The sequence below is a fragment of the Bufo bufo genome, chromosome 3, assembly GCF_905171765.1.
Source record: "Bufo bufo chromosome 3, aBufBuf1.1, whole genome shotgun sequence".
Classification (NCBI taxonomy): Eukaryota; Metazoa; Chordata; class Amphibia; order Anura; family Bufonidae; genus Bufo; species Bufo bufo.
The window spans coordinates 576721878-576739006 of NC_053391.1; the positions used below are offsets into that span (position 1 = coordinate 576721878).

The window sequence follows — 17129 nt, forward strand, 5'->3', positions numbered from 1 at the left end:
TATGGGTATATGTAAAAATACACCCCAAAACACATTGCCCTACTTCTTCTGAGTACGGCGATACCACATGTGTGACACTTTTTTGCAGCCTAGGTGCGCAAAGGGGCCTAATTTCCAATGAGTACCTTTAGGATTTCACAGGGCATTTTTACGCATTTGAATTCCAAACTACTTCTCACGCTTTAGGGCCCCTAAAATGCCAGGGCAGCATAAATACCCCACAAGTGACCCCATTTTGGAAAGAAGACACCCCAAGGTATTCCGTGAGGGGCATGGCGAGTTCATAGAAGATTTATTTTTTTGGCACAAGTTAGCGGAAATTGATTTTTTTTGCTTTTTGTTTTTTCTTACAAAGTCTCATATTCCACTAACTTGTGACAAAAAATAAAATTTTACATGAACTCACCATACCCCTCACGGAATACCTTGGGGTGTCTTCTTTCTAAAATGGGGTCACTTGTGGGGTATTTATACTGCCCTGGCATTTTAGGGGCCCTAAAGCATGAGAAGTAGTTTGGAATCCAAATGCGTAAAAATGCCCTGTGAAATCCTAAAAGTACTCATTGGAATTTGGGCCCCTTTGCGCATCTTGGCTGCAAAAAAGTGTCACTCATGTGGTATCGCCGTACTCAGAAGAAGTAGGGCAATGTGTTTTGGGGTGTATTTTTACATATACCCCCGCTAATAAAGATCCAAAAAGCTCAAAAGTGATCTTTATAGTGCCGCACCGATTTTACAGTGTTTTTGCAGTGATCAGAAAAAAAAAAATTCTGTCACTGCAGTGGGGCGGACTGAACCCAAGTGTGGGCACAAGATTAGGCCTGATCGGTCGAACACTGCGTTTTTTGTAGAGCCTAAGGTGACCCTAATGTACTGATATAGATCTGATTGCGATCAGTCTTGATCACTTACAGATACTATATAGTACTAGTGCTGATTAGCGACAGCGATGACGCTAATCAGCGACTAATCAGTGACTGCGGTACGGTGGGCTGGGCGCTAACTAACAAGTAGCTAACTAACTGGCGGTGATAAGGGACCCTTACAGGGGGGTGATCAATGACAGGGGGTGATGGGGGGGTGATCAGGGGTTAATAAGGGGTTAATAAGTGACAGGGGGGAGGGTGTAATGTGTGTGTGGTGCTTGGTGCTGCTTACAGAGCTGCCTGTGTCCTCTGGTGGTCGATCCAAGCAAAAGGGACCACCAGAGGAGCAGGTAGCAGGTATATCAGATGCTATTTACAAAATAGCATCTGATATACCTATTTGATTGGTTCTTTTAAAAATCTACAGCCTGCCAGCCAATGATCAGCACTGGCAGGCTGTAGTTAAACTTGAATACTGCGCAATCCTGTGAACGTGCGCTCCTGTGAGCGCGCGTTCACAGGAAATCTCAGGTCTCACGAGATGACAACAATAGGCGTCACTGAGACCTGAGAGTGCTGCTTTCCGGACACCTATCGGCGTTACCGTAACGGCAAGTGGTTAAAGAATGGCAGCATAGTGGAGGTGATAGGTTCCCTTTAAGTTTCCGGAACTGTTGGCTGCCACAAGCAGCTGATCAGTGGAGTGCCTGGTGTTGGAGGACATCAATTGGTCATTAACATAAAAAAGTCATCAATATGTAAAAGGTTCCAGAGTGGGACTAGGCTAAAATTCATGTGATCAAAATAAAATATTTATCTGTACAACATACATAAAAACTTCCGGCTATCTTTTGTCTTTAAATGGCTGTCCTCTTCACCATCACTCCCATCCAGGATCTCCATACTTCCAGTGCTCCTCAAAATGATTTCCTCCAATGGATTTTCTCGTTTCTACATTAAACAAAGTGAATTTCTTAGACCACAGTTTGTCAACCTTCTTTTTGAGAAACACACCAGTAGGTAATGTTCACAACATATGTCCTCATGCACCCGGCCGAGAGCGGTCCGTGGTGACACGGCCTGGATTCCTGTTGAGAGCAGGAGCGCACGGCGTCATTGGTTGCTATGACGCCGTGCGCTTCATGCCGCCGCTGCACTACAGTAATACACTCGTATAGTGTATTACTGTAGTGCAGCGGCGGCATGAAGCGCACGGCTTCATAGCAACCAATGACGCCGTGCGCTCCTGCTCTCAACAGGAATCCAGCCCGGAATACCACGGACCGCTCTCGGACGCGGAACATGGCCGTGTGCATGAGGCCTATAGCTTACTTACTCCACTATTGAGGTGAACTGTATGATTTTACGGTTTAAGGAGACCTATCTTCAGGACAGGTCATTAATATCAGATCATCAGGCTTATAGCTAGTATAAATTTGACTTTTTGGCACATGGAGGGCCAGAGATGTGCCTAAATAATTAGGCACATGTCACTCCAACACAGCAAGACTAGCGTATGAAATGCAGGTCTTGACATATTCCCTACTTGGTCTGCTATATGTATTTAAACTAAAGGTTTATGAACATATCAGTATTTTAAAAGAATACCAGGAAATAATCAGAATAAATGTACAAACATCCTCACATGCATACATATACACGTCTCCAAAACATTTAGTCATGTCCAAAAGGCTGGGAGTACATGGTGATCTATTCTGACTGTAAAACCATTGCATGACGAAAGATTGCTATGTGTCAATCTCTGCAGTCTTAGGCCTCTTTCACACGACCGTATGGCTATTTCAGTGTTTTGCGGTCCGTTTTTCACGGATCCGTTTTTTGTTTCCGTTGTGTTTTCGTTTCGGTATCGTTTTTCCGTTTCGTTTTTCCGTATGGCATATACAGTATACAGTAATTACATAGAAAAAATTGGGCTGGGCAAAATATTTTCAATAGATGGTTCTGCAAAAACGGAACGGATACGGAAGACATACGGATGCATTTTTCCGTATGTGTTCTGTTTTTTTTGCGGACCCATTGACTTGAATGGAGCCACGGAATGCGATTTGCGGACAATAATAGGACAAGACTCAAAATGTAGCGGAACGGAAATGCGGACATACGGAAACGGAATGCTCACGGAGTACATTCCGTTTTTTTGTGCACCAATTGAAATTAATGGTTCCGTATACGGAACGCAATAAATGGCCCGTATACGGAACGCAAAAAACGTTCGTGTGAACGAGCCCTTACTCACAAGTTGCCAGGGACATGCCAGTGATGGGTGTCATGTCAAAGATCGCCATGTATACCCAGCCTAAAAAGTATCTCAAGGTCTTCAAAGGAAACTAGAATAAATACTTTGCAAAATCTGCCCAAATATGTGTTAGTATGACTTTTCTAAGGCTACTTTCACATCTGTGTTTTTGCTGGATCTGGTAGGGTTTAGCAAAAACACTTCCTTTATGATTAGGGATCAGCAAACTTGTGTTTCAAGTACAGCATACAAGGATCAGGTTATCTAAGAATTCCGTTATGGATTCCGCTACCACGGACCATAACTTATAGTCCATGGTAGTCGAATCCATAACCCGAATCTTGTATGCCGAACTTGAAACACATGTTCGCTCATCCCTAGTCATGATAATACAACCAGCTGCCTCCATTATTAACGGTTCCAGTTGCATTATCTCTAAAATGGTCATGACAGCTCCAGCACTGAAACCATTGTAAGTCAATGGGCGTTGGATTCGTTTTCTTTTGTGTCAGAAAAAAACAGATCCAGCACCATTGACTTACATTGTGTTTCTGTCACGGTAGACAGGATGCAAGATACACAGGATATAACAAACAAGTGTCTAGGCAAGAAGCTGGGGAAAGGGGTCACCTCCTGACAAATCCCTACCAGCTCTCCCTAGACTTCTATGCCCACATTCAGACCCTGAAGGTGGGAATAAATGTGTCCTCGTGCCTGGGCTGAAGATTCCCTAGAATCCTTAAGATGGTGAAAGGGGGAAAGAGGCAGCCTGCTCCCTCAGGACCTGTAGGGGGCAGGCGTCTCTCTAACAGCCTAGACAGACAACCACAATAAAACAAAACCAACTTATCTTTTGCTGAGCAGGAACAGCCAATCCTTCCTTCCTACCTCAGAGCCAGAGAGAAGCTATAACCCACACAGGACACTGGGAGTGGGCGTAATTTAAACTCTTACCAATGACCCCACCCAGAGCACCTGAAGGGAGGCGGATACAGCTCCAATCCAAAACAATAACAAAAGGCTACACATGTCCTGCTAACCTAGCAGACCTCCGCACATGACCTGAGCAGGGCATGACAGTACCCCCCCTTCTACGGGTGACCTCCAGACACCGCGGCCCAACTTTATCCGGGTGGGATCTGTGAAAAGCCCTCACCAGTCGGCTGGCATTAACATCCACAGACGGAACCCACATCCTCTCCTCAGGGCCGTATCCCCTCCAGTGTACCAGATACTGAAGGGAACCCTGAAGAACTCTTGAGTCGAGAACCCTGGAGATCTCGAACTCTAAATTTCCATCAACCAGAACAGGGGGAGGAGGCAATGGCGATGGTTCCATCGGTTTCACATATTTCTTTAGTAAAGACTTGTGGAACACATCATGGATCCTCCAAGTCTGTGGAAGATCGAGACGAAACGCTACTGGATTGACCACCGCAGATATTTTGTAAGGTCCAATAAATCTTGGACCCAGTTTCCAAGATGGTACTCTCAGTTTAATATTTTTAGTAGATAACCACACCAGATCACCCACACACAGGTCCAGACCAGTTATACGTCTCTTGTCAGCCATTCGCTTATACCTCTCACCCATCTTCTCTAAATTCACCTGGATCCTCCGCCAGATAGAAGACAAGGCAGAAGAAAATCTCTCCTCCTCTAGCATCCCAGAGGAACTAGTCCCAGAAAAGGTACCAAACTGATGATGGAAACCGTATGCGCCAAAAAATGGCGACTTACCCGTGGACTCCTGCCTACGGTTATTCAAAGCAAACTCTGCTAGGGACAAGAATGAGGACCAGTCCTCCTGATTCTCAGCCACAAAGCACCTCAAGTAGGTCTCCAGGTTTTGATTAGTACGCTCTGTCTGCCCATTCGACTGCGGATGAAAAGCCGAAGAGAACGAAAGTTGAATGCCAAGCCAAGAGCAGAACCCCTCCAAAACCTGGAGACAAACTGCGTGCCCCTATCAGAAACCACATGCGAGGGAATGCCATGCAATTTCACGATATTATCAACAAAAATCCGAGCAAGAGTCTTGGCATTGGGCAGACTGGCTAACGATACAAAGTGAGCCATTTCACTAAAACGGTCAACAACCACCAAAATTACTGTTTTCCCGGAGGAACTCGGCAGATCCGTAATAAAGTCCATAGACAAGTGTGTCCAAGGATGAGACGGAATAGACAAAGGAAGAAGTGAACCAGCAGGTCGAGTATGAGCAACCTTTGACCGTGCACAGGTTTCACAAGCTGCTACGTAATCCTCAACACTCTTAAGTAACCTGGGCCACCAGAACCTCCGGGACACAAGATCAAAGGTGGACTTACCACCAGGATGTCCAGCAAGGACAGTATCGTGATGTTCCTTGAATACCTTGTATCGCAGTCCATCAGGAACAAACAACCTCCCTGGGGGACAAGAACCTCTTGAGCTCCCAACACCTCCATCTCCAATTTGGGATACAGAGCGGAGACCACCACCCCATCAGCCAAAATCGGAGCAGGATCCTCTGAATCGCATCCCCCAGGAAAACTGCGAGACAACGCATCAGCCTTGACGTTTTTAACCCCCGGACGAAAAGTAACCACAAAATTGAACCTGGTAAAGAACAGTGACTATCTGGCCTGTCTAGGGTTCAGACGCTTGGCAGATTGCAGGTAAGCCAAATTCTTATGATCCGTATATACAGTAACGGAATGAGACGCCCCCTCCAACCAGTGACACCATTCCTCAAAGGCCAATTTGATGGCCAGCAATTCCCTATCTCCTACATCATAATTTCTCTCGGCGACCGAGAGCTTCTTGGAAAAAAAAGCACACGGAACCCATTTGCCAGGGGATGAACCCTGCAACAGCACTGCTCCAACCCCCACCTCTGATGCATTGACCTCCACCACTAATGGCTGAGACACATCGGGCTGCACCAGAATGGGAGCAGATGCAAAACATTCCTTAATAGCCGAAAAGGCCTGCAATGCCTCATCCGACCAGACAGAGACATCGGCGCCCTTCTTCTTAGTCATATCGGTCAGAGGTTTCACAATGGTAGAATAGTTCAAGATAAATTTTCTATAATAATTAGTAAACACCAAAAACCGCATCAAAGCTTTCTGATTCTCCGGTCGGTCCCATTCCAGAACCGCCCGGACCTTTTCGGGATCCATACGAAAACCAGAGTCAGAAAGCAGATATCCCAGAACGGAAGCTCCTGCACAGCAAACACACATTTCTCCAATTTGGCATATAATTTATTCTCCCGAAGGATCGTCAAAAACCTGTCTCACGTGATCCTGATGGGTCTTCAGATCAGGAGAGCAAATTAGAATGTCATCCAAGTAAACTACCACGAACCTCCCCACAAAATGATGGAAAATGTAATTGACGAATCGCTGAAATACCGCTGGCGCGTTAGTTAACCCAAAAGGCATAACCAGATTCTCGAAATTACCCTTGTGCGTGTTGAAGGCCGTTTTCCCCTCATCCCCTTCCTTGATTCTGATCAGATTGTAGGCCCCTCTTAAATCCAACTTGGAGAACACCTTGGCTCCAACAATCTGATTAAAAAGATAGGAGATCAAAGGAAGGGGATACGGATCACGGACCGTAATACGGTTCAATTCCCGGAAATCCAAACAAGGTCTCAGTGATCCATCCTTTTTCTTTACAAAGAATAAACCCACTGCCACCGGAGACTTAGATGGCCTAATATGACCTTTTGCCAAACTCTCGGCAATATACTTCCTCATGACCTCTCTTTCTGGTTGAGAAAGATTGTAAAGCCGAGACTTTGGCAACTTAGCCCCTGGGATGAGATTAATTGGACAATCATAGTCATGATGAGGGGGCAATTCCTGAGCCCCACCCTCCGAAAAGACATCCGCAAAATCTGAGAGATACTGAGGTGAAGCCATAGTAGACACACCAGAGATAGATGTGCCAAGACAATTGTCCGAACAAAATTCACTCCAACCAATGATCTGTCTTGCTTGCCAATCTATAATTGGGTTATGTTTTGTCAAACACGGTAACCCTAAGACTATAGGAGCGGGCAAGTCCTTCATGACAAAACAAGACATGATCTCAACATGTGAATCACCCACCCTTAACAGAATACCATGAGCAATATGAGTGAGACTCCTTTGAGAAAGAGGGGAAGAATCAATTGCGAAAACCGGAATCTCTCTTTCTAAAGTACAAGTACTTAGACCCAGATTTTGAAGAAAAAGAAAATCAATAAGGTTTACCCCAGCACCACAGTCAATGAATACTTCAACAACAAAAAATTCTTGAGTCTAGCGCCACCATAGCTGGAAGGAGAAAATGAGTATTACAGGGAGCTTGCATACCTGCTTGCTCTACCACTCCATTCACACTACCAAGAGTCAGGGATGTTTCTTTTTTCTCTTTAAGTAAACCTCTTTGTGATTCTTTCTCATCAACATGCAGTTTAACAAAAGGACAAGCAAAAATAAAATGACCACTTTTTCCACAGTAGTAACATAGTTTATGCAACCTCCTAAAGATCCTACTACTAGAACGGATAGATACCTGACCAAACTGCATGGGTTCCTCCCCTACCCCAGAGTAACATGTCATATCACCCTGGGGAGCAGGTGAGACGAAACCCCTCACAGAAGGGATCCCTTGCGCGGAGGGAACCTTACACCTCTCTCTAATACGTCTATCTAACCGTACTGCCATGGGCGTAGCTATAGAGGGTGCAGAGGTAGCAGTCGCTACCGGGCCCAGTAGCCTGAGGGGGCCCAAAGACCCTTGTGCCACATAAGAAGACACACAACGCACTTAAGGAAGGGGGGCCCAAGCTGAACTCTTGCACCAGGGCCCATGAGCCGTTAGCTACGCCCCTGCATACTGCCAAAGACATAGCATTCACCAATGTATCCGGGTACTCATGAAAAGCTAGGGCATCTTTCAATCTCTCTGATAACCCCTGACAAAACTGACTACGTAACGCAGGGTCATTGCACTCAACGCAGTAAGTCTCTGCAGTATGTTCACCTTATAATATAAATTACGCAATTTAGATTCCGCCATCGAGACCCGATCTGGATCATCATAAATTAATCCCAAGGCTTTAAAAAATTCTTCCACCGACCGGAGGGCCAGAGAACCGGGCGGCAGAGAAAAGGCCCAGGATTGTGCGTCCCCTTTAAGCAGGGAAATGATTATCCCTGCCCTCTGACTCTCATCACCAGACGAAGATGGACGCAGCTGAAAATACAACTTGCATGACTCTTTAAAGCGGATAAAGTCATCCATACACCCTGCAAATCTATCAGGGAGAGCGACTTTAGGCTCCCCATAAATTTGACTCCCTCCTATTGCACCTGATGCCAGAGCATTCTGACACAGTGTGACCGAATTACGCAGATCCGCAACCTCTAGGGATAATCCCTGCATGCGATCAACTAGCGCATCAATTGACTCCATCTCAAAACAGCTGAGAAATGGCAGACAAAGTATTGGTGGGTTATAATGTCACGGCAGACAGGATACAAGATACACAGGATATAACAAACAAGTGTCTAGGCAAGAAGCTGGGGAAAGGGGTCACCTCCTGACAAATCCCTACCAGCTCTCCCTAGACTTCTATGCCCACATTCAGACCCTGAAGGTGGGAATGAATGTGTCCTCGTGCCTGGGCTGAAGATTCCCTAGAAGCCCTAAGATGGTGAAAGGGGGAACGAGGTAGCCTGCTCCCTCAGGAACTGGAGGGGGCAGGCGTCTCTCTAACAGCCTAGACAGACAACCACAATAAAACAAAACCAACTTATCTTTTGCTGAGCAGGAACAGCCAATCCTTCCTTCCTTCCTACCTCAGAGCCAGACAGAAGCTATAACCCACACAGGACACTGGGAGTGGGCGTAATTTAAACTCTTACCAATGACCCCACCCAGTGCACCTGAAGGGAGGCGGATACAGCTCCACTCCAAAACAATAACAAAAGGCTACACATGTCCTGCTAACCTAGCAGACCTCCGCACATGACCTGAGCAGGGCATGACAGTTTCATGCCGGATCCATCTTGATCAGTTTCCCATGACCCACAAAAACGCTGCTTGCAGCACAAGCAAGCAAATGGACCAGAATGCATTCTGGCGCACTCTGATCTGGTCAGTTCAGTTTTGTCCCCATTGACAATGAAGGTGGACAAAACTGAAGCGTTTTCCTCAGGTATTGAGATCCTATGACGGATCTCAATACCGGAAAGGAAAAACGCTGCTGTGAAAGTAGCCTAAAGCCACCTGTAAGGAACAAATTTAATAAAACTTGCTGATACTCGTGTATGAAGTAAAGCACATAAAGTGAAGCATAGAACCATCATTACAGTTTAGACCATGTAACTTCACATGGATATTGTATTATGTATAAAGCTTGACATCATTACATTCCCTTAAAAGTACTGTAATGTCTAAATCTTGAATTATGTCACATCAATATACAAATCACATCATTACTTACTACCTAAAGACTATTCCTAACCTCTCTCATAGTGCTAGCTGTGAGTTATCATTAAGTCGTACACGTGATGCCTGTCACATTATCACAGCAGAACATGCTAATGCCTGAGAGAACTGCTGTATTATCTATATACGGCCAAATATAAACTACTACAATTAATATTATTGCAATTTAACAAATGCAGACGCAACAAGCCATCGACTATACAACTCACCAGCCTCTCAGTGATTCTCTGCAGTGCATCATACCACTCCTGGACAACACCCTCCTTATCAGACTGCAGAAGAAACTCATTACCCGTTACCATACGGAGCTGCAGAGGGCAAAGATCAAGAACTTGGGTTAAAGCCAGTTTATGGAGTGAAATAAAAATCAATCCTGTAGCGCATGACCACTAAACATTCAAGAGACAGGAGAGTACTCTATTAGGCAGAGCAGTCAGGATGCATGCTTCACAAAATCCATTATGGTATGCATGCAAGGTACTGAGATAAGCCAGAGTTCATAAATATGAAAAGGAAGTTCTTTTCTATGTTTGATATGCAAGTAGTTTCAGTTTAAAGGGGTTCTCTGGTTAGGACAACCCAATTTTACATACACAATTAGGTCATAATGAGTTAACAGAAGGGTATCTCCAATTCAGGAACTTCATTTACAGTCCTGATGAAAAGTTTAAGACCACTTGAAAAATGGCAAAAAATCATATTTAGCATGGCTGGATCTTAACAAGGTTCCAAGTTGAGCTTCAACATGCAACAAGAAGAAATGGGAGTGAGACAAAACATTTTTTGAGCATTCAATTTTATGAAAACAACGAATAAACTGAAACAGGCTGTTTTTCAGCTGATCAAAAGTTTAGGACCACATGCCTTTAAAAGGCCAAATCTGTGCAAAGATGTTGATTCATTGTCATTTTCTGTCAGGTAGTCACACGTTGTGATGGCAAAGGCAAAAAAACTCTCCCTTTTTGAACGTGGTCGGGTTGTTGAACTGCATAAGCAGGGTCTCTCACAGCGCTCCATCGCTGCTGAGGTGGGACGCAGTAAGACAGTCATTTGGAGTTTCTTAAATTCTTAAATGATCCTGAGGGTTATGGAACAAAAAAGTCAAGTGGAAGACCCCAAAATATTCCATCAGCACTGAGCCGGAGGATCCAATTGGCTGTCCGTCAAGACACTGGATGATCCTCGACCCAAATTAAGGCCCTTACTGGTGCTGACTGCAGCCCCATAACCATTAGACGGCTTCTGAGACTAAAGGACTTCAAAAACAAAAAACCTCTTCAAAGGTACAGAACTGCTCTTTTGGACTTTGAAAGAGAGCACCAAACATGGGACATTCAAAGGTGGAAGAAAGTTTTATTCTCTGATGAGAAAATATGTAACCTTGATAGGACCCTTGATAGGACTTCCTGAAGCTCCATTGTTCCACTGAAGGAAAAAGCACCCCAGACCATTATGGCTCCCCCTCCACTATGGCGCGTAGAAAACATCTCAGGTGGGATCTGCTTGTCATGCCAGTAACGTTGGAAACCATCAGGACCGATGGTTTCCAACGTTACTGGCATGACAAGCAGATCCCACCTGAGATGTTTTCTACGCGCCACAGTGGAGGGGGCGACATAATGGTCTGGGGTGCTTTTTCCTTCAGTGGAACAATGGAGCTTCAGGAAGTGCAGGGGCGTCAAACGGCCACTGGCTATGTCCAGATGTTGCAGAGAGCATTCCTCATGACTGAGGGCCCTCGTCTGTGTGGTACCGACTGGGTTTTTCAACAGGACAACGCTACAGTACACAATGCCCGCAGGACAAGGGACTTCTTCCAGGAGAATAACATCACTCTTTTGGCCCATCCTGCGTGTTCCCCTGATCTAAATCCAATTGAGAACCTTTGGGGATGGATGGCAAGGGAAGTTTACAAAAATGGACAACAGTTCCAGACAGGAGATGGCCTTCGTGCGGCCGTCTTCACCACTTGGAGAAATGTTTCCACTCACCTCATGGAAACGCTTGCATCAACCATGCCGAAACAAATTAAACAATAAGATAACGGCGGAGCTACTCATTACTGAGTTCATGTTTGGAAGTTGGATTTCTGTTTTGGGGGGTTTCGTTTTTTTTTTGGAGGTGTGGTCCTAAACTTTTGATCAGCTGAAAAACAGCCTGTTTCAGTTTATTCGTTGTTTTCATTAAAATAAATGCTCAAAAAATTAGATTTTTTGCCATTTTTCAAGTGGTCTTAAACTTTTTATCAGGACTGTATTAGCCAGCACAGAGAAAGGCTACAAAGAGAATATCATACTCTGGAGTACCCAACACACCCTTGCATTACATTAAAAGTTCATGGATTTCATTGGGAACTGTGTAATGCTTTATTTAGCCTATTGTGGCACCTCAGAGAAATTGAGAGCTTTTGCTGGATTTCCATTACATACATTTTGTAATTGTTAAAGTCCAAAGTGGAAAAACCCTTTAAAGATCAATGCTACAAACTGATCTTGAACGACATACATATATTTTAAAGCATAATTGAGTTTTCAAAAATTACATTTCAGCCCAATTATTCCCCTCGTTAGCTGCATAGATAGATGCATTTCTCTCAGAAGTAGGCGCCATCTCCCTTCTGTGGAATCTGCCATCACTGTACTGCTGTAATGTGCTTTCCTTTTCTTCCTGTTATGTTTGTTCTCAGCTCTGGAGCTCACAGAACAGATATGGAGGGGAAGATCCGACATACAGAAAGGCAGAAAGTTCCTGGAAATTCAGAAGCTGTGTAGAAGCAGTTCTTTTATCAGGCTCAGGATCTCAGCTAGCTCTGACACGCCCCCACGTCCTCTCTGCAGTCTTCTGAGTCTGTGTTACCGGGGGACAGATCCTGCCTGACAACAGGCAGTGGACTGCAAATTAGGTGGAACCGAGACCCCTAGTGGACATGACTTTTTTCAGGTGAATGCAGGCAGGTTTTTAAATAAAGTGATTTAGAAATTTGCTATTTACACCATTCTCTATTAAATGAAATGAAATTGTATGAAAGTACAATGACCCTTTAACCTCTTAAGGACACAGGGTGTACAGATACGCCCTGATGTCCTGGTACTTAAGGACACAGTGCATACGGGTACGTCCTGTGTATTTCAGATCACCGCTCGGCGGACGGTAATCGGAACCCGGTGCCTGCTCAAATCATTGAGCAGGCACCTTGGCTAAATGCAAGGGGGGGTCCCGTGACCCCCCCGTGTCGGCCATCGCCGCAAACCGCAGGTCAATTTAGACCTGCGGTTTGCGGCTTTTCACTGTTGCGGTGGCGGCTGGCGGCGGTGCCATCGGGTCCCCATGCGGCTGTAGGGGCCCCCGATGGCATGGAAGGCAGTACGATGCCTTTCTGAGGCATCGCCGCTGCCTTCCTGTGACGTGCCTGTGAGATCCAGCCCCCTAGATCTCACAGGCTGGAAGCTGTATGAGTAATACACACAGTATTACTCATACAGCCAATGCATTCCAATACAGAAGTATTGGAATGCATTCTAAAAGGGATTAGACCCCCAAAAGTTGAAATCTCAAAGTGGGACAAAAAATACAGTAAAAGAAAAGTAGAAAAAAATAAAGTTTTCCCCCCAAAAAATTAAAAGTTTCAATTAAAAATAAACAAAAACGTAATTTTCCCCAAATAAAGTTTAAAAAAATTGGTAAAAAATAGGGGGGAAAAAGTAGACATATTAGGGGTATCGCCGCGTCCGTATCGTCTGGCTCTATAAACATATGACATGACCTAACCCCTCAGATGAACACTGTAAAAAATAAAAAATAAAAACTGTGCTAAATAAACCATTATTTTGTCACCTTACATCACAAAAAGTACAACAGTAAGCGATCAAAAAGGCGTATGCCCACCAAAATAGTACCAATCTAACCGTCACCTCATCCCACAAAAAATGAGACCCTACCTAAGTCAATCGCCCAAAAAATAAAAAAAACTATGGCTCAGAATATAGAGACACTAAAACATTATTTCTTTTTGTTTTAAAAAAGCTGTTATTGTGTAAAACGTAAGTAAATTTAAAAAAGTATACATATTAGGTATCGCCGTGTCCGTATCGACCAGCTCTATAAAAATATCACATGACCTAACCTCTCAGGTGAACACCGTTAAAAAAATAAAATAAAAATGGTCTAAAAAAAGCAATCTTTTGTCATCTTACATCACAAAAAGTGTAATAGCAAGCGATCAAAAAGTCATATGCACCCCAAAATAGTGCCAATCAAACCATCATCTCATCCCTCAAAAAATTAGACCCTACCTAAGATAATCGCCCAAAAACTGAAAAAACTATGGCTCTGAGACTATAGAGACACTAAAACATGATTTGTTTTGTTTCAAAAATGTTATTGTGTAAAACTTACATAAATAAAAAAATGTATACACATTAAGTATCTCCACGTCCGTAATAACCTGCTCTATAAAAATATCACATGACCTAACCCCTCAGATGAACACTGTAAAAAAAAAAAAACATTTTTGTCATCTTACATCACAAAAAGTGTAATAGCAAGTGATCAAAAAGTCATATGCACCCCAAAATAGTGCCAATCAAACCGTCATCTCATCCCGCAAAAAAATGAGACCCTACCCAAGATTATCACCCAAAAACTGAAAAAACTATGGCTCTCAGACTATGGAGACACTAAAACATGATTTTTTTTGTTTAAAAAATGAAATCATTGGGTAAAACTTACATAAATAAAAAAATTGTATACATATTAGGTATCGCCGCATCCGTGAAAACCTGCTCTATAAAAATACAACATGATCTAACCTGTCAGATGAATTTTGTAAATAACAAAAAAAAACGGTGCCAAAACAGCTATTTCTTGTTACATTGCCTCACAAAAAGTGTAATATAGAGCAACCAAAAATCATATGTGCCCTAAACTAGTACCAACAAAACTTCCACCCTATCCCGTAGTTTCTAAAATGGGGTCACTTTTTTGGAGTTTCTATTCTAGGGGTGCATCAGGGGGGCTTCAAATGGGACATGGTTTCAAAAAAACAGTCCAGTAAAACCTGCCTTCAAAAAATCCGTATGGCCGTATGGCCCTGCCGTATGCCCATACAGCAGTTTACGACCACATATGGGGTGTTTCTGTAAACTACAGAATCAGGGCCATAAATATTGAGTTTTGTTTGGCTGTTAACCCTTGCTTTGTAACTAGAAAAAAAAAGATTAAAATAGAAAATCTGCCAAAAAAGTGAAATTTTGAAATTGTATCTCTATTTTCCATTCATTCTTGTGGAACACCTAAAGGGTTAACAACGCTTGTAAAATCTGTTTTGAATACCTTGAGAGGTGTAGTTTCTAAGATGGGGTCACTTTTATGGAGTTTCTACTCTAGGGGTGCATCAGGGGGGCTTCAAATGGGACATGGTGTCAAAAAAAAACAGTCCAGCAAAATATGCCTTCCAAAAAACATATGGCATTCCTTCCCTTCTGCGCCCTGCAGTGTGCCCGTACAGCAGTTTACGACCACATATGGGGTGTTTCTGTAAAATACAGAATCAGGGCCATAAATATTGAGTTTTGTTTGGCTGTTAAACCTTGCATTGTAACTGAAATAAAATATTAAAATGGAAAATTTGCCCAAAAAGTGAAATTTGGAAATTGTATCTCTATTTTCCATTAATTCTTGTGGAACACCTAAAGGGTTAACGATGTTTGTAAAATCAGTTTTGAATACCTTGAGGGGTGTAGTTTCTTAAATGGGGTCACTTTTATGGAGTTTCTACTCTAGGGGTGCATCAGGGGGGCTTCAAATGGGACATGGTGTCAAAAAAAACTGTCCAGCAAAATCCGCCTTCCAAAAACTATATGGCATTCCTTTCCTTCTGCGCCCTGCCGTGTGCTCGTACAGCAGTTTACGACCACAAATGGGGTGTTTCTGTAAACTACAGAATCAGGGCCATAAATATTGAGTTTGGTTTGGCTGTTAACCCTTGCTTTGCAACTGGAAAAAAAATATTAAAATGGAAAATCTGCCAAAAAAGTGAAATTTTGAAATTGTATCTCTATTTTCCATTCATTCTTGTGGAACACCTAAAGGGTTAACAACGTTTGTAAAATCAGTTTTGAATACCTTGAGGGGTGTAGTTTCTAGAATGGGGTCATTTTTGGGTGGTTGCTATTATGTAAGCCTCACAAAGTGACTTCAGACCTGAACTGGTCCTTAAAAAGTTGGTTTTTGAAAGTTTCTGAGAAATTTCAATATTTACTTCTAAACTTCTAAGCCTTGTAACGTCCCCCAAAAATAAAATGTCATTCCCAAAATGATCCTAACATGAAGTAGACATATGGGAAATGTAAAGTAATAACTATTTTTGTAGGTATTACTATGTATTATAGAAGTAGAGAAATGGAAACTTGGAAATTTGCAAATTTTTCCAAATTTGTGGCAAATTTAGTATTTTTTTTATAAATAAAAGTGAATTTTTTTGACCCCATTTTACCAGTGTCATGAAGTACAATATGTGCCGAAAAAACTATCTCAGAATGGCCTGGATAAGTAAAAGCGTTTTAAAGTTATCACCACTTAAAGTGACACTGGTCAGATTTGCAAAAAATGGCCTGGTCCTTAAAGTGAAATATAGCCGTGTCCTTAAGGGGTTAAAGTGTGATTTTGGTTGTGAACTGGTTAATTATTAAGATAATAGTTATCTTAAGCTATAGATTCCAATTTATATCAACAGCATATAAATTTTTGATGTTATAATGTTATAGCTCCACATCTTGCTTTGTAGCCTTTGTTAAAACCAGCATTATTATAGCAAGGGCCTTAAAGGGATAGTCCAACAGATAAGACTTTTTTTTAAAGCATAAGCTATCAATATAAAAATCTTAGGTTAAAAATATTGTACATCTGTCTGTAGCAAAGGCTGCTGTAAATAACACTTGTATTCTGCTGGTGGTACCTATAGAGCACTGGTGGGAGCTGAACTCCCTGCCGTTCTGCCAGATTATTGCTCTATTGATTCTGATAACTGTTCCCTAATACGAACATTAAAGGGTTTTCTGGGCGTAGAATAATCCTCAGGCTGGTCATCAATATCGGATTGGTGGGGTTCTGACTCCCCACCGATCAGCCATTCAAAGAGGCTGCAATTCTCTGGCGAGTGTTGTGGCCTCTTCCTGGGTGTCACGGTCCCTCAGGTAACTGGTGTCAGGAGATCAGAGAGACTGGCTGAGCGTGGAGAAATCTAACAGCCTCCTTGATTTCTCTTTATTCAGTGTTGATAGGGTTAATGACCACTTCCCTTTTCTTAGATGTTGCTCAGTGGTCATCACTTCTACCCTTTATAGTCTGACCCCACCCTTCTGACTATGTGGTAGATAGCTTCATTTGGATTTGGCTGAGCTGGTGTGAGGTCGTCTCTGGTGTTCTTGTTCTTCCATCTCTACAGAAGTTAAGTGTCGCGTTTTGTTGTATTTGTTATATTCCCTGTTGTTGTATCTGGGCCTGAGACAGAGACT

At 43.1% G+C, this 17129-nt stretch overlaps 1 protein-coding gene across 5 annotated transcripts in view; it reads right to left on the reverse strand.

Annotated features, from left to right (window-relative positions):
- The window catches only part of ARHGAP9 (Rho GTPase activating protein 9), a 223264-nt gene that overhangs the window by 58262 nt on the left and 147873 nt on the right, over positions 1-17129 (reverse strand). For all 5 annotated transcript variants that reach the window (XM_040425737.1, XM_040425734.1, XM_040425736.1 and 2 more), the window contains 2 exons: positions 9825-9923; positions 1697-1817 (listed from right to left, as the gene is read on the reverse strand). In XM_040425737.1, coding sequence (XP_040281671.1) covers positions 1697-1817; positions 9825-9923 — 220 coding nt within the window. The remainder of the gene's footprint in view (positions 1-1696; positions 1818-9824; positions 9924-17129) is intronic.